Genomic DNA, 22,921 nt, shown 5'->3' with positions numbered 1-22,921 from the left:
TCAAGCTGTATCCCAGCCACCTTGGACACATGTTCCTAGGATCTCTGGTGGCTGTGTCATGAGCCATGGTCCTCAACCTTGGCAAAATAAACCTCTAAATTGATTGAGACCTATCTCAGATAGTTTTTGGTCTGGTTAAATCAGACCAAAGTTTTAGAAAACATTTGAGTGGAATGCACTCATTTAAATTCCCTCTCCTCTAACAATGTTAAAGCAGAAAGCCCAAGTTGCTATTTCCTGAATGGGGAGTGCCCATGTGAGTAGGCTCAGCAAGCCCCATCCACATGCACCTGCCTGGACCGCCTCGAGAAAAGGCAACTGGGCTCTCCCTCATGAAGGACTGTGGCTTTGTGTCATCAAACACACCCACTGAGAAGGGGGTTGCCTGTGGCCACGACAGAAATGGGAAATTCCTAACCACCAAGGCCCTAGGTAATATATCAGATGGACTTCTTTTATGCAGATTTCATGGAGAGGGAAATCTCAATTATGTTTTACAAACCCAAGCAGAGCTCAAATAATGCCCCTGCCTAGTAGCTTCCTAGTGATGACCATCCAGGTCATTCATCTTTTCCTGCTTTTCTCAAAGGCCCAATGAGAAATCTGTCAACCCCAGCACCCCACACAGTGAAACCGGCTTCCAGCAAGCTCTCTCCCACCCGAGGCGCAGGCTCTGAGCCATCACCAGCCTTGCTGGGCATGTGCCCTGTAGACTGTTTGCTCAGCACACATACCCGGCTGCTACCACCAGAGAACATGAGCAATGCTTTGGACAAATAATGAAGTGTTGTGTGGATGACCTCACTCTGGAAATCTTGCTTTAGTGCTCTTCTGTTCATCCTAATTACTATTGCTTTTTGAGAAATTGGCAAAGACAAGCAAGGCTATCTTGTTCGGTGAAGATTTTTTTTTTTTTTTTTCCACTTTAATGAGAAGAACCCCCATTTCTGTCAGATGACTGAGGGAAAAAAGGGATCAAAGGAACCTTACTGAGGGGCTGAATGTGATCTCTCAAGCAAAGCTAAAATCTACCCCAGGAAATTCCAGCCTAAATGAGAAACTGGAACTGAAAATGCAACCTGTCTTAGAACTGGCTGCCTGGAAAACATTTGTCATCTAGACAAGCAGTGAGAAAAATTAAATGAGAAACCTGTCAAAAAGTAGGAAAAATGAAGATGTGATTTTCCTGGTGCTTTACCTAGTTTTAGTAGGCACTGTTTGCCTTACTCTCTAAGGATGTATTGTCTTCCTATGCTTGAGAAAAAGAATTCACATAATTAATGATGTTCAAAAGCCCTAGAAAGCCTATAAAATAACAATATTAATAAGTTGGAACTGAAAAATAAGTAGCAATTGAGTAAAACCTACAGTCTCTCTAAAGGAGTTTTTGTAACAGGAAGCCCCTGGAGTCAATCCAAAACTGACCTAAAAAGACCATTTAATAACAACAGAAAATAGAATGTAAACACACACACACCAGGGAGTTAGCAAAAAGAAAGTTTAAGAACACATCTTGTCTGTATTGCAAATATGACAGCATTTGTTTTATACCTCTCAACAGTTGTCACAGAAACACTTTTCTGCTTGTTAATATTCATTGATTCCCCAACACTAGATCTCTCTCATCTTCAATCCATAATTTGGATGGAGGAAAGGGACGTAACAGAGAGCTCATGCATTCTTGTTTGTACTCTACATTTTGGGATCAAAATTTCTTGGAAATTTTATTTTAGCTTTATTTGGTTATCATAATAGTCTCCTCTTCCAAGTATAACTGCTAAGAAATAGTGAAATCTATACTTTGATGATGATGATGATAGTTACCATGTATTAGCTACTACTTGCCCAGGCACTTGCTAGGCATGTTAATCATTAAAACAAGCCCATAAAGTAGGTTATATTCATAGTAATAAGGACGAAGCTGAGTCTTGGAGAGGTTACAACTTCCCTAGAAAGTTCAGAATTCCAACCTGAGCCTGGCTGGTCCAGGCTTAAGAGTCTGTGCTCTTAAGCATTCATCCACACTGGTTCCTTCCTTTAAAAAGAAAGATTTGAGCCGGCCATGGTAGCTCATGCCTGTAATCCCAGCACTTTGGGAGGCTGAGGTGGGTGGATCACTTGAGGCTAGAAGTTCGAGGGCCAACATGGTGAAGCCCTGTCTCCACTAAAATACAAAACTTAGCTAGGTGTGGTGGCGGGCACCCATAACCCCAGCTATTCAGGAAGCTGTGGCTTGAACCCAGGAGGCGGAGGTTGCAAGACAAGATTGCACCACTGCACTCCAGCCTGGGCAACAGAGTGAGACTCTGTCTGAAAATTAAAAAAAAAACAGAATATATATATTTATATTTATATATATGATTTTGTTATTTTTTAGATGAAGTCTCACTCTGTAGCCCAAGCTGAAGTGCAGTGGCCCGATCCGATCTTGGCTCACTGTAACCTCCGCCTCTGGGGCTCAAGCAATTCTTGTGCCTCAGCCTCCCCAGTAGCTGGGACCTACGCGCTACCACACCCAGCTAATTTTTTGTATATTAGTAGAGTCGGGGTTTCATCATGTTCCCCAGTGTGGTCTCAAACTCCTGATCTCAGGCGATCTGCCTGCCTCGGCCTCCCAAAGTGCTGAAATTACAGGCATAAGCCACTGCACCTGGCAAGAAAAGATTCTTTTTATTCTATTCTAAAAATACAATGCTCACCAAGTTGGCAGTGGAAAAAAAGGAGGCAAAAAGAAATAAGAAAACGCAATAATTTAAAAAGTGGTCAACTTAGGCCGAATATGGCGGCTCCCACCTGTAACCCCAATGCTTTATGAGGACACGCAGGAAAGATCTCTTGAGTTCAGAACAGCCTGGACAACATGACAAGACCCCATCTCTACAAAAAAATTACAAATTAGCCGAGTGTAGTGGCACATGCTTGTAGTCCCAGCTACTTAGGAAGCTAAGGCAGGAGGATTGCCTGAGCCTATGAGTTTGAGGTTGCAGTGAGCTATGATCACCTCCACTGCTCTCTAGCCTAGGACAACAGAAAGAGGTCCTGTCTCTAAAATAATAATAATCATAACAAACAGTCAAGTTAAAGCTTGCAGTCTGTAGACTACCTTCATAGCTAAAAGATGAGGCAGTGTTTGGGATATCCAAGTTTAGGGCTGGTGGAGATTTCTGTGACTGCTCAAAATCTAGTCAATCTATCAGCATGCAAGGACGCGCAATGCCTTGGGGAGAGATGATTTTCAAAATGACAGCTTCACCAAATACCCATATTTAAATCACTAAGTGTCCATGAAACAGAATTACCTTCTTTAGAAAACAGGAAGAAAAGTTTGTCAATGAATACCCGTTTACTTTCTCTTGCAAAAACTCACTGGACTATGTCATTGGGATGGATATTTCGAAACTCACTGTACTACCCTGAAGATGGATATTATCAAAACCCAGAAAATAACAAGTGTTAGTGAGGATGTGGAGAAACTGGAAATCTCACACACTGCTGGCAGGAAATATAAAGGGATACGGCTGCTATTTGTAATGTCACTAGGATGCTATGCCATGACTACTCACTTAGTGTATATATAAGGTAGGAGGTATTTTTTTTTTTTTTGGTTTTGGGGATTCTGGTGGGTTTTTTTGTTTTGTTTTGTTTTGTTTTTTCGAGACAGGTTGTCACTGTGATGCCCAGGGTGGAGAGCAGTGGCAGGATCACAGCTCACTGCAGCCTCAACCTCCAGGACTTAAGCAATCCTCCCACCTCAGCCTCCTGAGTAACTGGGACCACAGGTGCTCACTGCCACACAGAGCTATTTTCTTTTCTTTTTTTTTTGTAGAGATGAGGTCTCACTATATTGCCCAGGCTGGTCTTGAACTCCTGGGTTCAAGTGATCCTCCTGCCTCAGCCTCCCAAAATGTTGGGATTACAGACATGAGTCACTGAACCCGGCCACCCTTAGTATATTAAAATACTGAAGGTCAAGGTATCTCCATTAGCTAACGAGAACTGACATCCCCTTCCATCCAACCACACACAGTCCTGTCTGTATGCCACAAGCCCCACCCAGTTGCAGGTCCACTAAACACAGTCCTTGCCTTCAGAGTTTACTTTTGATGGGGGAAGACAGAAAATAATAATTCAGCACATGAATATACACTATGTCAGATAGCTGAGAAGAAGAAAATACATAGCAGGCAGCTGTGTTATATTTCAACTAAGACAGACGTGTGTTAAGTTAAAGAACTTGACGTGTGTTATTCCGAAAAGAATTCCTGTGCAAAGACAGGTCTGGGCTCCGAAAACAATTCCTGACTTATTTGTCCCGTGACAAACTTAAAGGAAATCTGTAACAAGATCTAAGAAATTCCAAGTATACCCGAAACAGATTTGCTATCATCTTTATTTATATTTCAACCCCTTTGAAGTGCGTTTTCAAAATACTGTGTGTTTGCGAGGGAAGTCTGTGACATCTGCTCTCTGTGGCTGCTCCTGCATTTTCCTTTTCCTAAGGATGTGGGGGCAAGAGTGGGTGCGGGTGGCTGCAAGGGCTGAAGCTGAGGAATAAGCAAGGTCAAGCATTTCGCTCACCAGGTAGGATTTGTCCATGCCTAGTGATTTGGGCAAACAATTACTGGGCTTCACTCACTTAGAGCAATGAGAGGAGTACAGTTCCTCCCCAGCACTGCAGCTTTCTAATGAGGAAAAGCAGCATTCCCCTGCAAGATGCGTGACCTAGAAAAAGGATCACTCGCTCAGGTTCAGCAACTTCTCAATGACAGTGTTTCCCGACTATCGAAGCCCACAGGACCCCTGCGGCTTATTCAGGGCCCTAGTCCTTCATGACTGCTAACAGGGAGAGGGACCTACCTAGACACCTGCAGATTTTAAACAAGAATCCAAGGTGAGTTTAATGATAAGCATATGAAACCCTGAAACATAGATTTCCAAACAAAGAAAACAATAAAAAATGTATGAAAAGGAGTAACTTCTGAAAGCAAATCTACATCATGACTGACACACACCGCAGGCAAATGGCCATTATGGGGGCTTCCCCTTGCATTCCGAGTGAGGCCAAAAGGAACTGGAGGGCTGAGAGTGAGGGGGTTATCTGATTTATGCCTCAAAGCATTGCTCTGACTGCTGTGTGACCACTGGGCTGGGGGAAGCCACAGCTGAGCACAGGAGTAGACGGCCAGCTCCTAGATTATTCACTTTGAGTGGGTATTCAAGTTGGGTCAGAGTGACTATGTACAGGAGTGAGGAAAGTGAATCTACTTTGAGGGTGGAACCCCAGACTTGCTGAGGAATTGGATATGCAATGTAAGAGGAAGAGAGTCAAGAATGACTTTGAGTGTTGGGACCTGACAACTCCACGGACAGAGCTGCCATCAACAAAAGGGAGAAGATGGCAGCTGGTACAGGTTTTGGAAAAGGGGGTAATAGGCACTGAGCTGGGGTGCGTTGAGTTTGACATGCCCAACACACATCTTTGGGCAGATGCTGAGCTGGCAGGGGCTCACTGGAGCAGTTTGGGCTGGAGCTAGAAGCTTCGGAGTGGCCGGAGTCTAGACAGTTGTGCTGGATTAACTAATGTCCCCCGCAAACTCACGACCACTCGGGACCTCAGAATGTGGCCTTATTTGGAAACAGAGTCTTTCCAGATTTAATTAAGGATCTCAAAATGAAATCCCACCCTGGACTTAGGGTGGGTCCTAAATTCAACCACTGGTATCTTTATGAGAGAATGGCAGAGGAAGGTCTGAGACACAGAGACGCAGAGAAGGCCACAGGAAGGCACAGGCGGGAAGAGGAGCAGTGCGGCCAACAAGAATGGAACACCGGAGCTGCCAGGAGCTGGAAGAGGCACAGAAGAATTCTTCCCAAGACCCTGGGAGCACAGCCCTGCCTACACCTTCATTCCAGACTTCTGGCTTCCAGGACTGTAGGAAAATACATTTCTGTTGTTTTAAGCCCCCTGACAACCCCAGGAAATGAATACAATACCTTCAGTGGAATCACTTAGGAGACTTAGTGTGGAGAAAAAAGAGGTTGAAAGACTGATTTCTAGGACATTGCAAGGTTTAACCACTGGGCAAATGAGGAGCTGGCTGGTGAGGGGGAAGGAAAAGCAGAGAACAGTGTCCCAGAAGCCAAGTGAGGAAAACGTGCCATGGGGGAGTGAGACCCATGGCAGCTGGTGGGCACCTAGGAAGACGCTGAGAGATGGGTGCCCTTTGGATGTAGTGTCCCGAGGGTCACTGCTGACTTGCACCACTAGGGTCGAGTGGTGGGAGGTTCAAGAGAGGGCGGGTGGGGGAGAACTGGGGAAACTGAGCATAGTCCTGTAAGCACTTTTGTCATCAGCGGGAGGAGACATCTGGAGGCTGAGGTAGCTGGAGAGGGATGTAGGGGAAAGTGAAGGCTTTACTTTGATTTCTATAGAAAGTGCAGAAGTCAGGGAAAACGCTAATGTGGAATTTCTAGAACAATGTCTTGAAACAGCAAGAGAGCACAAAGGACCGGTGCGTGTTGGGGCTCTTGACTGACAGCTTCTCCTGTCTCAGGGAAAGAGATAGCAGGGCATCCACAGAGAGAGAGGTATGCAGGGGAAGGTTTGAGGGCAGAGAAGGGGAAGATGGGCCATTGTTTCTAGCAGGCAGTGAGAGGAAGTGGACTGGGCACATGCTGGGGTTCACGAGGCTCCTCAGGCTGGTGCTCTTGAACTGGAAATGCAGAAAGCTTGCTAGGTACCTCAGTGCAGGTCACAGCTGTTGTGTGGACATGGGGGCAAAATAGGTGAAGGGTTGGACTTCCATAGGGCTGGGATTTTGCCAGGTGCATATGACATGGGAGAGGGGCAATGAGTGTCTCCAAGCTAGGGGAGGAGAGAAAAGAAGCAGGAGCGGAGGGGAGGTAGGGACAGGCAGGTTCAAGGGACAGGAAGTACTGGCAAGAGGCTGAGGCTGTAGGGGCTGGAGCACTGGAGGGTGAGCAGACATAAGGGAGGTGATGGCTGAAGTGGAAACCATCAAATGAAGCAAAGGGCAGTGGAACTGGTCAGCCTACAGAGTGGCTCGAGGGGAGAGGACAGAGTCTTGGAGGGGAGGAAGTCAAGACACAGACAAGCTGGCATTTGAAGGTGGGGATGGCTACAAATGATGGAATGATGACAGGGCTGTGCTGGGAACAGCAAGCCAGCCGGAGCTGAGAACAGCAAGGAGGAGGAGTGGTCAGGGATCCAAGGACCACAGCTGAGAGATGAGTCAGACTGGCACAGTCTGATGGCGTGGACTCCAAAGCTGGGGGTCCTGGGTTGGGGAGGTAGAAGGTCTGGAAATGGTAAAGAAGATTGAGTCGTACAGCTCCTTGTAATGCATCAAATATACTTCAGCACACCATTGGTCCCATTGACAATACTACAGGTTGAATATACCTAATCCAAAAACCCAAAATCCAAATTGCTCCAAGATTCAAAACTGTTTGAAATGGTTAATCAGTAAGTATAGTGCAAATATTCCAAAATCCAAAGATTTAAAAAAAAAAAAAAAAAAACCCAAATCTGAAGTACTTCTGGACCTAAGCATTTTGAATAAGAGATACTCAACCTGAAGTATAAATGTAATCTTAATAACCATGCAAGTAGTTGGCTCTGTAACATCTAACATTGCCAGGTAATGATGTTACAGACACTGGGGGCGCCGGGTGGATAATGAACAAGAGCTGGAAATCCTGACTTTGTGAAGAATCTGCCAGCCCATCACCCTGGGAACTCCAGCATCGACCTCTGCCAGCAGGTGCTGAGAAAGGGCTCTGTTCAGTGCCCAGAGAGAGGCCATGAGAGGCCCTGCATGACACTGGGGGAGGACAAACCTGTTCAGTTGTGGGTTTTTTTTTTTTCCCTCCAAATTAAGCGGAATGCATCTGCCATTGGCTTCAATGTCAAATACTTCACTTAGAGTTTCTCGTTCCTCCTGGTGTTCTTTACGCCACAAGGAATGTGAAACAAAGGGGCACTTTGTTTTTCCCACAGGCCCAGATACTTATATTCCACATCCTTCTTCTTTTCTCACTTTTACTTCAACCAATGAGGTAAGTTTTGTGCAGGAAAGTAAACCCATAGATAGAGGAAGGGGAAGAAGAAAATACTTTACGGTTAAATACACCTGAATAATGACTCAGAAAACTTTTTTTTTTTTTTTTTTGAGACAGACTCTTACTCTGTTGCCTGACCAGGCTGGAGTGCAGTGGTGTGATTTTGGCTCACTGCAAGCTCTACCTCCTGGGTTCCTGTCATTCTCCTGCCTCAGCCTCCCAAGTAGCTGGGACTACAGGTGCCTGCCACCATGCTCTGCTAATTTTTTGTATTTTTTAATAGAGATGGGGTTTCACCATGTTAGCCAGGATGGTCTCGATCTCCTGACCTCGTGATCCGCCCGCCTCGGCTTCCCAAAGTGCTGGGATTACAGGCGTGAGCCACTGTGCCCAGCCAGAAAACCTTTTTAAAAGCATGTGTTCTGGCAGGGCACGGTGGCTCACACCTATAATCCCAATATTTTGGGAGGCCGAGGTGGGAGGATTGCTTGAATCCAGGAGTTCAAGACCAGCCTGAACAACATAGTGAAACCCTATCTCTACATCTAAAAAAAATTTTTAAACACACAAAAAGTATGTTCTTTCAGTTACTCATTCAGAGCTGTATGAAACAGAGAATAAACAGTTTGTTTTAAACTGAATATAGTCAATCCCATTTTAAGTGGCCAATATAGTCATCCAACAAGCATTTTTGAGCATCTACTGTATATAAGGCACTGCACTAAGTGCTGGGGATAAAAAGGTAAACAAGAACTTATCAAAACATTCAAATTGCAGTACATGCTATGGAAGAAATGGGTGGGGGCCGAGACTGAGGAGAATGGAGTAAGCAGGAGTTGGGATGGAACTGCTTCAGAAGGAAGGTCAAGGAAGGCGTCTTTTGATAAGAGGTGTGGTATGGCTCAGAACAAAAGGTGGCAGCTTCCAGGAAGTGGGCTCTGGAGAGGCACTGGGATAGGGAAGAGTGTGGTAGGCTCAGTGCTGAGGTATCAGTCACATGCACAGGTGTTGGGAGTCTCTGTGGGGGTAGTTGGAACCCACTGAACGGAGCTGAGCAGGGATGCAAAACCATCCAGTCTATAAGATTCACAGAGACCGAGAATAGCACGGGGGTGGCCAGGGGCTAGCAAGTGGCTGTGGGGAGCTGGCATTGAGTGGGCACAGAGTTTCTCTCTGGGAAGAAGAAAGAGTTCTGCAGGTGGATGTTGGTGATGGTTTCACAACAATGTGAATGTTCTTACTGCCAACAACCATAGACTTAGACATGGTTAAAATGGTGTAATTTGTGTTTATTTTACCACCACAATTTTAAAAAGGCAAAAATTTTAAAACCATTCAATTGTCCCTGCCTACTTTGTGGACCCTGGAAAGAGGGTAGCCAAAGAGACAGGAGGGAGGCCCATTAGGAGCAGGGCTGCCTGGGAAGACAAATGGGCACCCTTCTGTTAAAAGCTATTGTTTATCCAAAATCCAAATTTGACTGTATACCCTGAATTTCTTCTGTTTGCCAAGCTGGACAACACCAGTTAAGAAGCAACTGTGGGGCCAGGCACGGTGGCTCACGCCTGTAATCCCAGCACTTTGGGAGGCCAAGACAGGCGGATCATGAGGTCAGGAGATTGAGACCATCCTGGCTAACATGGTGAAACCCCATCTCTACTAAAAATACAAAAAAAAATTAGCCGGGTGCGGTGGTGGGCACCTGTAGTCCCAGCTACTCGGGAGGCTGAGGCAGGAGAATGGCGTGAACCCGGGAGGCGGAGCTTGCAGTGAGCCGAGATCGCGCCACCTGCACCACTCTAGCCTGGGCGACAGAGCTAGACTCCGTCTCAAAAAAAAAAAAAAAAAAAAAAAAGAAGAAGAAGCAACTGTGGGGCACGATGGTGTGTGCTGGTAATCCCAGCTACTTGGGAGGCTGAGGTGGGAGGATGGCTTGAGCCCGGGAGCTCTGGGATGCAGTGTGCTATGCCCATCCGGTGTCTGCACTAAGTTCGGAATCAATATAGTGACTCCTGGGAGCGGAGGACCTCTAGGTTGGTGAAGAAGGGGCGAACCGGCTCAGGTCAGAAGTGGAGCAGGTCAAAACTCCTGTGCTTAGGAGTAGTGGCATCATGCCTGTGAATGGCCACTGCACTCCAGCCTGGATAACATAGCGAGACCCTGTCTCAAAAAACAAAAAGTAGCAACTGCAATAGTGCAGATGAGAGACAATGGTGACCTGGAGGAGGGAGATCTATCTTGGAAGAAGAAATGAGAGGACTTGCTTATGAGTGAAGAGGGCTGGGCAGACCCTCCCGGGGACTGTGGCCTGCCTAGGTGGAATGCCGCCTGTGCACATGGGCTCTGATCCCTACTGAGGCAGGGCCTCTGGAGGGCTGTCAGCTGCAGGCCTCATCTCCAAGGAACAGGTCTTGCTGTGGGGAGGGGAAGAGGCCAGGAGGCAGCAACTGTGGCAGGAGCTCTGTTGGGGTCTTCTGCACCAGGGTAGGTGGCCCTCTGGCAGCCCTGGAGACGCTATGGCATCCCTCTGAGCCTTGGGCAGGGTGTCAGGCTGCTGCTTGGCAGAGAGGAGCTGCCTTAGAAACCATACCAAGGAACCCAGACACATCATTTCCTGGGGTGACACAGAATCAGGGTGAGATCTGCAGAGCTGTGCTGGGTGGAGGCCTGAGATCCGGACCTCAGTGAAACCTGGGGAAACGCATTCCAGGCACCAAACTGACCTCAGAATATACACTTAAGTCAAACCGGTCTTAATTGGGGGCCAGGGCTACTTTTGGTGACTCAGTTTTTAAATGCTTCTCATTGTGTTTCACAAAGCCCCACGAGCTGCATAGCTACAGACACAAACGCTTCCAGCATGTGCTCCGAGGGTGGGCGAAGAATGCTGTGTTTCTACAGAAGTCTACAAAACCATATATTTTTAAAAATCAATAATTTAAGTTCCTCTCTCAGTAATTTTATTTCATTTTATTCCATCACAGAAGAAGGCCAGTATGAACCTACTTTAAAAAATAAGAATGAGGCCGGGCGCGGTTGCTCACGCCTGTAATCCCAGCACTTTGGGAGGCTGAGGTGGGCGGATCACCTGAGGTCAGGAGTTCAGGACCAGTCTGGCCAACATGGTAAACCTTATCTCTACTAATAATACAAAAATTAGCTGGGCGTGGCACACGTTTGTGATCCCAGCTACTCACAGGCTGAGGCAGGAGAATTGCTTGAGCCTGGGAGGCGGAGGTTGCGGTGAGCCGAGACCGTGCTATTGCACTCCAGCCTGGGTGACAAGAGTGAAACTCTGTCTCAAAAAAAAAAAAAAAAAAAAAAAAAGAATGAGAAGTGCACGGTTCCATTTAAGTACAAAGAGAAATCACATTTTTTTTCAAGAATGAGGTGTGCTAAGTGGTCAGGGAGGCATGGAGAGAAAAGCGGCAGCAGAGGAGAAAGAAAAAGAGGAAGAGGAGTCAGGCAGGGTTAGGGAGAAGGCTATGCAGGCAGAGAACAGGGTTCTGGGAATCAGGAAGACGGAGAGAGGCTGAGGGCTTGGCTTCTACCCAAACCATGTCACTCAGGAGGGTCCGGTCAGGTTCTCAAAGACTTCCCTGTCGCAAAGTTCCGTGGCAGTTTCCCTGTTCTCTGACTGCGCGTCAGAACTCCCTGTCACCTGCGCTGCAACCCCACCTCCTCCTTATAGGCCACTGTGCTTCTGGTGTCCCCAGCCTACTCTCTGACTTGTCCCCCTCAGCCCTTTCTTTGGGGTCTGTCTGGGGCTGTCCTCTGTCCCTTCCCACACTCTCTAGGGGGCCTCATCCAACCCCTATTTATATGACTGTCTGCGGCGCCAGCCTCCCTAAAGCCTCTAGCCCCAGACCCCTATACTAAAACGCCTGTCCATGCTAGCTGCCCATCTGTAGCTGATGTTTCATGGCACTTCAAACCCAGTATAGCAAAACTAATTTCATCAGCCACCTCAACACCGTGCCCGCAATGGCAGTCCTCAGTTGCCCCACGCACATTCCTTCTCTATTTCTATGTGCCTGTGATAGGGAACACTGACCTCACTCAGGCCCATCCTCCCTCCCTCATCCCTGGACTCTAACTTTCACCCCTTCTAATCATTTTTGTATACGGTGGCTGGGGCAATTTTTAAAGAACAAGTCTCATCCTATCACATTCCTGCTGAAATGCTCAGTCGATCCTCATTATCCCCAGGCAACTCACCTCAGTTTCATAACTCAGGCCTCACACCTGCTTCAGGGGCAGCACCAGGAAAGCCACTTGGTTGAGAGGTTTAATTATCTCCACACTTGGGCTGAACTCCTTCGGGTGCTTCTTGGCTTTAGTGAAGGGGTGGGGAGAGGGCCTAAGAATCTAGCTCTGAATTGAAAAAGCTCAGAATAAGTCCTGTCCATTTCAGGGTGTACCCTTTAGACACGAGCTCTGTTTGCTTTTGTTTCGTTTTTTTAGAGGCAGGGTCTTGCTCTGTCACCTAGGCTGGAGTGCAGTGGGCATGATCATAGCTCACTTGAGCCTCAACTTCCCAAGTTCAATTGATCCTCTCGTCTCAGGATCCTGAGTAGCTGGGATTACAGGCACAACCATCACGCCTGGCTAAATTTTTTTTGGTAAAGATAGGAGTCTCACTGTGTTGCCCAGGCCGGGCTTAAACTCCTGGCCTCAAGCAACCCTCTCACTTCAGCCTCCCAAAGTGCTGGGATTACAGGCATGTGCCGGGCAGAGACGAGCTCTGGGCTAGAACGCAAACTCTCCCATTCCTTTTCCATCCCACCCATCCTGGTCTCAGTTTTAAAAAACAAAACAAAAACAGCAACAAACACAGTAATAAAACAAAATCTTAGGAGCATGAAAAGCTGAGAACTCTGTGATTCTCCAATAGTCAAAACAGACCAATTTCTATAAAGAACACCTTGGTGTGTTGAAGGAGAACAGAGGTAACATGAATACATATTACAGTAAATACAAAAAGCATCCACTAATGACTAAAAGACACACTTTGACTAAAAGGGTAAAACTGTAAGTCCTGTTGAAACTATTTGCTGAGTACAAGCATTTTTATTTTGTACAGATACATTTTTTAAACTAGAGTTATCTACAAAATAGTTTACTCTTCCACAACTCAGAGTGAACAGGTCTAATTTTTTTTTTTTTTTTTTTTTTTGAGATGGAGTTTTGCTCTTGTTGCCCAGGTTGGAGTGCAGTGGCACGATCTTGGCTCACTACAACCTCCGCCTTCTCGGTTCAAGCGATTCTCCTGCCTCAGCCTCCTCAGTAGCTGGGACTACAGGCACACACCACCACACCCAGCTAACTTTTGTATTTTTAGTAGAGACAGGGTTTCACCATGTTGGCCAGGCTGGTCTCGAACTACTGACCTCAGGTGATCCACCCACCTCGGCCTCCCAAAGTGCTGGGATTACAGCCATGAGCCACTGTGCTGGGCCTAGTTTCCTTAAGGTCTATGTCTCTCAGAGTGCCCCCCACATTGTTCTCTCCATATACCCCCACTTGCACCCCCATGTACTCCTTTTCTGTGCCCTTATGCACCAGGTTCCTACAACTGAAGACCCATCCCTGCATCCACACCTCTTCCCAAGCTAGCAGGGCTAATCTTGGCTCTCAGGGTCACCTCCTCCAGAAAGCCCACCTTCCGCCTGCTAGCCCACCCTACTACGCTCCCTTCTCCTCCATGTATTCTGAAAGTAGCATGTGGTGCCTGCTCTGACAGCCCTTGCCGTATCCCGGGGCTGTACCTTGTCTTTGCCTGCAATTTACCTGCCCCCAATTCCATACCATGTGCCCTTTGCTCATCCCTCCTGACACAGTGCCTGGCTGTGCTCAGGACAGGCGTGTGGGTGAAAGGGAGGGGGCCACACCAAGAGGGTGAAGGGGGCTCGGGGAGAGCAAGCCATGTGCTGGAGACAAAGGTCAGCTGGGATTTACCCTCCGCTGCTCCCTTTAAAATGCTTTCTTTCCTTCCTTCCTTTCTTTTTTTTTTTGAGATGGAGTCTCACTATGTCACTCAGGCTGGAGTGCAGTGGCGTGATCTTGGCTCACTGCAACATCTGCCTCCTGAGTTCAAGTGATTCTCCTACCTCAGCCTTCGGAGTAGCTGGGATTACAGGCACGTACCACCAAGCCCGGTTAATTTCAAACTACTTTCATCTCCACTTTTCAACTGTGACCAGCTGGTGATAAACTCCGCCCACTCCTAAACCACTTCAGTTCAATTCTAGCCTTGCAAGCTTCCATGATGAGTACCTAAAGAGAACAGTATTTTGTGACTTACGGTAGCACTCACCAGAAATTGCCACCTCTGGTCAAAGTAACATTAAGATAAGAGACAGATCTTGCCTGCAGGCCAAAAGCGCCACCACCTCCGACATACACTAACCCAAAGCTTCCCAATCAAATTTAAAACAAAAATAAATTCTGCCTTATTTGCTATTTTAACAGCCAGTCTTGATTCCTCTTGCTTAAATATGCAAAACAGCCCCATCCCTACCTTAACAACAACAAGAAAAGAGTTCCTGTTTCATACTATTTTTAAATGACAGTTTCTTATTCCTTTGGCTTTTTCAGAAGGAAACTGCATATGATCCACTTTTGCAATTCTGACAGTAACTCTAGTTTCATTTGTCCATTTTCTAAGTTTTCATGGTCAAAGTTTAAGCTGAAAACATAACACTCATTATTCAAAAAAGATAAATAGAGCATTTAAGTGCCCAACATGTGGGTACTGCATTAACGTGATATATTTGTGTTCCTTTATTTAGAGCAATGTTAAAATCTTATATCAATGTCATCTGCATAGCCTCAGAATCATTAGTTGCAACTTTTGGTGACGATTCACATAGATAGTCTAAAGAGAAGGAGAGGTCCCTAGTCATGGAATATTAGAGCTGAGGCTGTGGGAAACCTAACCCATGCCTCCCATCTCAAAGATGAGGACACTGGGGCCCATAAAGTGATTTTCCCCATGCAGAAGTAGGTTTTCCGGTTCTTGGCTCTGATTTCTCCATCATTAACATCATCTAGGCTCCATTTAAAAAATCACAGCAACGAGAAAGAGCTAATCACCAGTTGTGTTAACATTTGTATACTGAGAAAGCTCCAAGCGATGCCCACTCAGGGACCACCACATCCTGACCACTATGTGGCCCCTGTATCCAGAGTGGCACCCGGCTCAGATTCCTCTATGAAATTCATGAATGCCTTCTTCAGTGCTGGCTGTTTTTCTCTCTAAAGGGGCTCTTGTGCTTGAAAGAGTGATTGGGAATGTATAGGCCTCAGTAAGAGTCATGTATGAGAATTTCCACATGGAGGGGAGATTATATGTGGAGTGGGGAGCAGATCTGGTCTCCTGGTTAAACCACAAACCACGTCAATCACCTGCGGCTTCCACTTGCCTATCACATCTGACTCGACATCTCAATGCAACTCTCCTTCCAGTTTAAGTGAACTAAACAGGAGAACGCTATCAATCAAAGGTTATTACTAATAAAAGCTTTGAAGATAAAGCAGATGATTCACTGAGATTATAGCCTTGAGGTGGAATATGAGCATCTAACACATCTCTTACGTTCCAGACAAAGAGACAGAAGAAGAGACTCACTTTGGATGGTATTGGCAAATATTCTAGAAACTTCCCCCTCTAGACCCTTCAAGCCTGATTTACCACCAACATACTGGTGAGTTTCAACCAAGAGATGTTACAAGGGATTCCAAATCTATACACTGTTTTCTCAGTAGCTACAACTATGAGGATGTGCTCAGAAAGCTCTGCTGTTAAAAGGCCCTCCTACTCAAAAAGGTCGAGAACTTCCTAGACAGAGTTTTCCTACCTTCCTCATTTTACCAATTTCCACTTTAAAATGTGGCTTTAAATTTAATACTGGGGGCAAAATATACCTTGAGCATAACCTCTACCTTGGCAATAAAGACTTTTGAGGTGGAAAAAGCTAAAGAAAACATTAATTTTGATGGTCAAAATCCGTAACGGGAAAAATGCGTATCACAGTAGTGTTGAGTGCAAAATGACCATAGCAGCAACTGTAACCATGAGACAACAGCAGGCTGCAGAGGAAAGAATCAGTTATCTTGAGTCAGAAGTCCCTGGATCAAGTCCCAGCAATTCTGCATACTAGCTCGGTAACCTCGGACAAGTCCAAGTTCACCTCGTTATCTGTAAGAGGTACTAAACAACAAAATATATGCTTTCAAGGCTGTTGGGTTCAAATTAGATAATGGAGGTGTAAGTGTCATATCAACCAGAAGAAGCTAAAATAAATGTTACTTGTTGCCATGATAATAACAACAACTCTGATTTTGCAATGTTTTTGTTTTGCTTTGTTTTGTAGATTCTTGACACGTTGTCCAGGCTGGTCCTGAATTTCTGGCCTCAAGTAATCCTCCCGTTTCAGCCTCCCAAGTAGCTGAGACCATAGGTGCATGCCACTTTTCTTGGCTTGATTTTGCAGTTTTTACTGACTCACAAACAATTGTTTCATTTTTAGTAATTTTTGCACTTCAGAGATACTGCCACCAAAGAGTAATAAATGCTTTGATTCACTTGATCTGGATTACAAGATGATTTATTTGCTCTCCAAACTGCAACTGTAAATTTTTCACTTCTTTTTCCTCTCAATTTGACAAGTCTATGATTCCATCTCAGCTTCTGATGAAGGAAATCCCCACTGGTTTTAACCCCTTGTCTTTCCAAGCTCATTTTTTCTTCTCTGACATGGGGCCTAAAAGCTGGAAGGGAATTATGCAAAGTCTCTCTGCTCTGAAAGTATCAAACTTCCTTTGCAAAGAGGTATTTTCCTATTTCAGCACAAAAAGCACTAAATTGCTTAATTTAATACAAAGAGAAAAGCAACGGGTAAAGCTGCTCTAGTCAGGATTTCTTAATCTATGTTGAATGGGCTATGGATAGTTGGAGAGTGTGGATTATTACACTTGGACTCAGACAAGTCTTTCAGAACTCATCCTGCAACAGGAAGTGATGAAATCAGCTCTCACATGAACTGTGAGGCTGTCATGTGCACTAGCCACTTCCTGTCTCAATGGGCAACAGGGGAATGAGGACGGGAGAGTAGGGCATGGGGAAGTGGGTAGTGGGGAGTGGGAAGAAGAGGCCAAATATAGACGGTGGGAAAAGTCCCAACTCTGCCCCTCACAGTTTCCCTTATTCGTCTAGGGCTGGGATTAAGTAAACTGGGTTATTTCTACTCCCAATGACCAATCTCTCATTGTGAAAATCTGCTGAATTTAACTACCCCCTGTGAACCTTCAATTTCCCAACTGCTGATGCTATTGACGAGGGTTATGGAAGACAGCAAGCCGCATCATTATTGCATAGCATACTAACTGTTTAGTTAGAGCTAACACAGCAAATGGACTTCTGTAATTCCTCTTCTGCTTTATCCCTAAATTCCCACCCTAAAGAGTAAAGTGGGGGGAAGGTATAGAAAAGGTTGGATTATCGAAGTATCTGGGCACCAGCTATCTCTGTCACTTTAATAATACTTACTCTTGTCATGATATTCACTATGGAAAAGTGATAGAGTTAATTAGTGGCACATGATAGAGAAGGAAAGGTAAGATAATGCAGAGATAGCCTTCTTGGCACAGACAGATCATTTCAGAAAGGTGTGTGAGGGAGGAGGAGGAGCACTGGGCAGCAGTGGTCATCAGTGAGGGCATTCCAGGGGGACAAGGGAGCAGGTGCAGTGAGCAGAAAGTGGAAGTGGAAGGTATCGGATTTCAGGCTGAAGCTGAAGCATACATGCCCTACTCCTTGTTGCCAAGGGTAAGACCCCCTTCTCAAATTATCTGTATTATAATAAGAAAAGCCACAGGTACAAGAAGCAGATAATGATTAAGGATGGAGAACAGGTGGTCTCACCAGCGCCACCTTGAGGGAAGGGCTGGGAAAGAGTCTGAGTGAGGTTTGCAGCTTGAGCAAAGATGAACTCAAAAGGAGCCAGTGCTTAGTTGTAAAGAAAATGAATTTTGTGCTGAATGAACACACTTAGGGTCCTGCCAGCTGCTGCTGACCCGTGACTCTTCCAGTGACCCTAAGCAGTTCATGCACTTGAGCCAGATGTCCCATGGGTTCCACGAAGGGGCCACTGCTAGGAAAGACCCTGGACCTGTGAACATAAGCTCACCTGGCATGGGCTGGATTTGGTAAACTGGCTTGGATGGAGACCAGTGGTGCTGGCCTTTATTGCCCCTAGACCCTCCTGTCACCGAGGGGCCTCAGCCCCATCACAGTTGACAGGAAAGTCAACGGAAGCCCCTGGAATCCACAGCACAACGGTCACAGTCAATGCCAGGCTCTGTGGTAACCTTCCTCATAAGCTACGAAGGTCTAGAAAGTAACTTCTCCCCCTATTCATTTCTAGGTTAGAAAAATTACTCTTCAAAGTAATGGTAGTAATTCACTAAATTAAAGACTCAGCATAGAGGCCTTGACTTGAACCTTAAAAGTTTTGACTATGTCAAGATAAAGTCTTATGAGATAAGCCATGCGAAACCCAATACAAAATACCGATGTGACAAAATAAAGTCATTCTCTGGGTATAGTACATACCCAAATGTGTGTAATTTCTACCCTAAAGAACTGTGGGCACAGATCAGACCCCCAGCAGATGGAATGGCTGTGACCACTCAGGCCCTCCAGGCCATATGTCCCAATGTTCCATAGCCCTGTCCAAGTGTGACAAACCTTTGTTACACTCCTCAAGTCTCTTGACCCATGGGGACACCCAAATCACCACCTGAGTAGAGGCCCTCATTGATCCGTGTACGTATGACCCAAGTTGATCAGACCTTCCGCTTTCTCCATTTCCTGATCTGTTTTCTACACGGGTTCTAGAGCTGTGCCCAACCCCACTTATTCCTCTTACTGCAGAGAGGTGGTTTTCAAACTATTGTTCTGGAAACCTTGGAATCCCATGGAGCATCCCAGGGGCCAGCATAGACTTTGAGGACAGGGTTAAAAAGGGAGGGCTGCTGGGTCCTTTCCTTACCCCTCTGTTCCACCACAGCAATTATGCTTCTTTCTTATTAGATGTTGGCATTTCAGGGCACACTTGAATTTCCAACTCAGATGAGGAACCTGTTAGGCTTGCCGAGTCCCGGAGGCGGAGAGGATGCCTGAGCAGTGTGACTCACCCATCACACACCTTTACTGGAAGGATGGGCACTGCCCTCCCTTGGGTTTTCCCAGCTTCCACCAGCAGGCTCTGAGGTGCTTGTGTCCATGCCAAGCATGTGACACAACAACATCTGTGTTTGATGTGACCCTCAACAACATCTCCTTAAAGTAGGAATTACCATTCTGCTTTATAGGCGAATAAAGTAGCCCAAATAGGTAAAGTGCTTCCGAAATTGAAGCGGTATGGCTATCGAGTGGCAGAGCTAGGACACAAACTCCAGTCTCCAGGTTCCGAATGCCAGCTTAGCCCACGATGCTCTATTACAGAACCTGTGTCCAGCCCTACCTTACGTGAGGTGCTTCACCTCTGCACTCACGCATTCCTTGGATCTCATATTCCCAAGAAGGCTGTAGCGATTTCCTAACTAAAAGAGGGTGTGAGGGAAGAAGTGGGAGTAAAAAAGGAAGACTACAGGGACCAGCCTTCCCTAGAACTTCTATAAATCTCTTGCTACATACACTGGGCTTCATGAAACCACCCATTGCCAATACTGAAAAACAAGCAAGCAAATTACTGAACATGACTAATGGACACAATGAAAGTAGTAAAAGTCAGCAGCTGGCATCATTCAAGTGTGCATTTCCTTGATATTTTGGGCACATGGCGGGGCTTCTAGATAACTTGCTTCTGCTCTTAAATACACTTCAGGAAACATGTTATTCCAAAGTAAATAAACAGGCAACTCCTAGACTAGTTCTAAAAATAGTACAAACGAATATTTCATAGAATCCTGATGGCACATCCAATGAGAACAAGCGAGAAGAAGAGTAGCAGGAAAGGGACAGTCTTCCATTTTCAAGAATACGGAAGACTTAAAAGTATGCATACATTCTATTGGTAACTTAAATAAAACGTATGCATCATTTAAAAGCTGCAGGTGCTTACATAGTATGGAACTGCCTTTCCCAAATGCTGAGAAAGTGATTGATTCAACTGCACTGTTTCTGTGACTTGTGAAATGAACATAAAGAGGTTGACTTGGCTTATAGAAGATGATATTCAGGTCAAAACTCAACATGTGCACACAATCCATGTGAATCTCCTATTACTATCTCCAAGAATTGTACCGTGGAAGGTCTTTTTCTCATAACTGCTGCTGGGAAACATTCAACAGAAATTCCTTCTCCCTGGAACAATAACTCCTTCATGAATTTGACGCAGGGAAGTCTTTGCAAATGCACGTGCACATGGGGCTTTCTGAATATGTTACCTGAGCAGAAAAGTCAATGAGCTTTGGAAGCAGCACTTTGCCACCTTCATCGCTCTTCAGGAAATCCAGCAAACTGCCTACGGAGAAAGAAAGAACAAGTTAGTGCAGTTCAAACACGCAAGAAAAAATCCAAACAAAATTCACATCATCAGTTATTATTACAGGGGAACCCCCCACACTATGATTGGCTTTGCAATTCTCTATGGTTAAATAAAGCCTTTTCCTGACATTGGTCAAACCCAGTCCCCTCTAATCTGTTACTTTTGACCTGATGTGAAACATAGCATGTGCTCCAGGTGAGAATGTGGGTGGATACCACTTTTCTCACTACAGGTGTCTGAGAACCATGCATTTCAGAGTACTTGCCACCATGATCCACTCACTGCAGCCTCCCAATCTTTAGCGAGCTCACTGGAAGGCCTACCCTCTGCAGACACTTAGCCAGGTTCACTCCCATCTGTATCCAGCAAAAAGCACAGAACTTGGCACATACTGTAGGTGCTCAATGAATGTTTTTTGAGGGAGGGTCTTACTCTGCCACCCAGACTGGAGTGCAGTGGCATGATTACAGCTCACTGTAGCATCAGCCTCCCAAGCTCCAGCAATCCTTCCACTTTCAGCCTCCCATGTAGCTGAGGGTACATGCCATCACATCCAGCTAATTCTTTTATTTTTTTGTAGAGATAGGATTTCACCATGTTGCCCAGGCTGGTCTCAAATTCCTGGACTCAAGCAATCCTCCCACTTTGGCCTCCCAAAGTGCTGGGATTACAGGTGTGAGCCACCATGCCTGGCCTCAATGAGTATTTGATGAGTGAACTGCGCTTTGGAAAAAAGTAAAACCTACCTAAGAAGGAATGTGCTGCTGAGCAAACTCTCCAACCTCTATGGCTTCATCTCTAAAACAAGACCTGTTTTTCCCCTAGAACTTTAAGTACCAGCCTCATGGGTAGCCTTGGTCAAGTTGTTTACCTCATCTAGGTCTCTGTAAAATGGGCATGTACTAGAGGCTATATTAGAGTTTTGGGGAGGTTGGAATCAAACGTTGCATCCAAAGCACATACCATGATGGTTGGCAGGTAGCAAATGCTCAGTAAACATTATGCAATCTCATCCATGACACAGAACAATAGTACTTAGCCCTCAGGCTGCTGAAAAGACTAAGTGAGATCACCCATAGAAAGCACCAAGAGCAGTCTGGTGTATAGTAAGTGCTCAGTAAATATTAGGCATTGTTGGCCAGGCTTGGTGGCTCACGCCTATAATCCCAGCACTTTGGGAAGTCAAGGCAGGTGGATCACCTGAGGTCAGGAGATCAAGATCAGCCTGGCCAACATGGTGAAATCCTGTCTCTACTAAAAAATACAAAAATTAGCTGGGCATGGTTGCAAGCACCTGTAATCTCAGCTACTCAGGAGGCTGAGGCAGGAGAATCGCTGGAACCTGGGAGGCAGAGGTTGCAGTGAGCTGAGATAGTGCCACTGCACTCCAGCCTGGGTGATAGAGAGAGACTCTGTCATATATATGGAGACGTCTCCAAAAAACAAAACAAAAAAATATATATATATCATATATATATGGCATTGTTACATAGGAAAGCTCATATTACCATCTATCATTCAGAATACTCTAAGTTAATTAATTCAACAATATTTACTGAACTCCTATAAGGTGTCCGGCTCTGAGCCTGAATTCTGAGCTATAGCAACCCAAGCCACAAGAGCTAATTGGTTTGTTTGCTTTAAAACAAACAAACAATGTCTTTGTTTGGAAGGACTCTGAGTGACTGATATTTTGAAATACTCACAGATACTAAATAAGAAAATATAATATCCATCTTTTGAATCTATTCAGCTATGACATCATACTATCATCTCCATTGTGCATGAGATGATTGTTAATCCTGGATCATTGCTTATGTTTCTTCATCACTTCTGAGGACTTTTACAAAAATAATTTGGCAGTTTATTGGTATGTTTCCTGAACTGGAGGGGAACACAGGAAGAAGGATGTTGATTCGAAGTCTTCTATATGAAGGTGATCACAGTAGAAGAAAAATTGATTGCTTGAAGTCTATTCTCCTGCAATTCTGTGATTACATAGGACTTTAACCTCCTCAAGTTTTAAAAAACGTTAATATTTAAAAGTGACACCATGAACATTTAGATAATGCTGGAAAGGAAAATGAATATTAGATAACGCTAAGGAACAAAAAGAGGCGGGGTGCTCACGCCTGTAATCCTAGCACTTTGGGAGGCCGAGGCGGGCAGATTGCCTGAGCTCAGGAGTTCGAGACCAGCCTGGCCAACATGGTGAAACCCCATCTCCACTAAAAATACAAAAAATTAGCTGGGTATGGCAGCATGTGCCTGTAGTCCTAGCTACT

The 22,921-nt window shown here is 45.5% G+C and overlaps 1 protein-coding gene across 2 annotated transcripts in view; it reads right to left on the bottom strand.

Annotated features, from left to right (window-relative positions):
* Nucleotides 1-22,921, bottom strand: part of LYN (LYN proto-oncogene, Src family tyrosine kinase) — a 139,568-nt gene that overhangs the window by 23,031 nt on the left and 93,616 nt on the right. For both annotated transcript variants that reach the window (XM_030937973.1, XM_030937974.1), the window contains exon 10: nucleotides 20,536-20,612. In XM_030937973.1, the coding sequence (XP_030793833.1) occupies nucleotides 20,536-20,612 (77 nt within the window). The remainder of the gene's footprint in view (nucleotides 1-20,535; nucleotides 20,613-22,921) is intronic.

This window comes from Rhinopithecus roxellana, chromosome 9 (assembly GCF_007565055.1).
Source record: "Rhinopithecus roxellana isolate Shanxi Qingling chromosome 9, ASM756505v1, whole genome shotgun sequence".
Classification (NCBI taxonomy): Eukaryota; Metazoa; Chordata; class Mammalia; order Primates; family Cercopithecidae; genus Rhinopithecus; species Rhinopithecus roxellana.
Note: the sequence above shows the minus strand (reverse complement) of the source record. Positions and strands in the feature narration are given on the sequence as shown.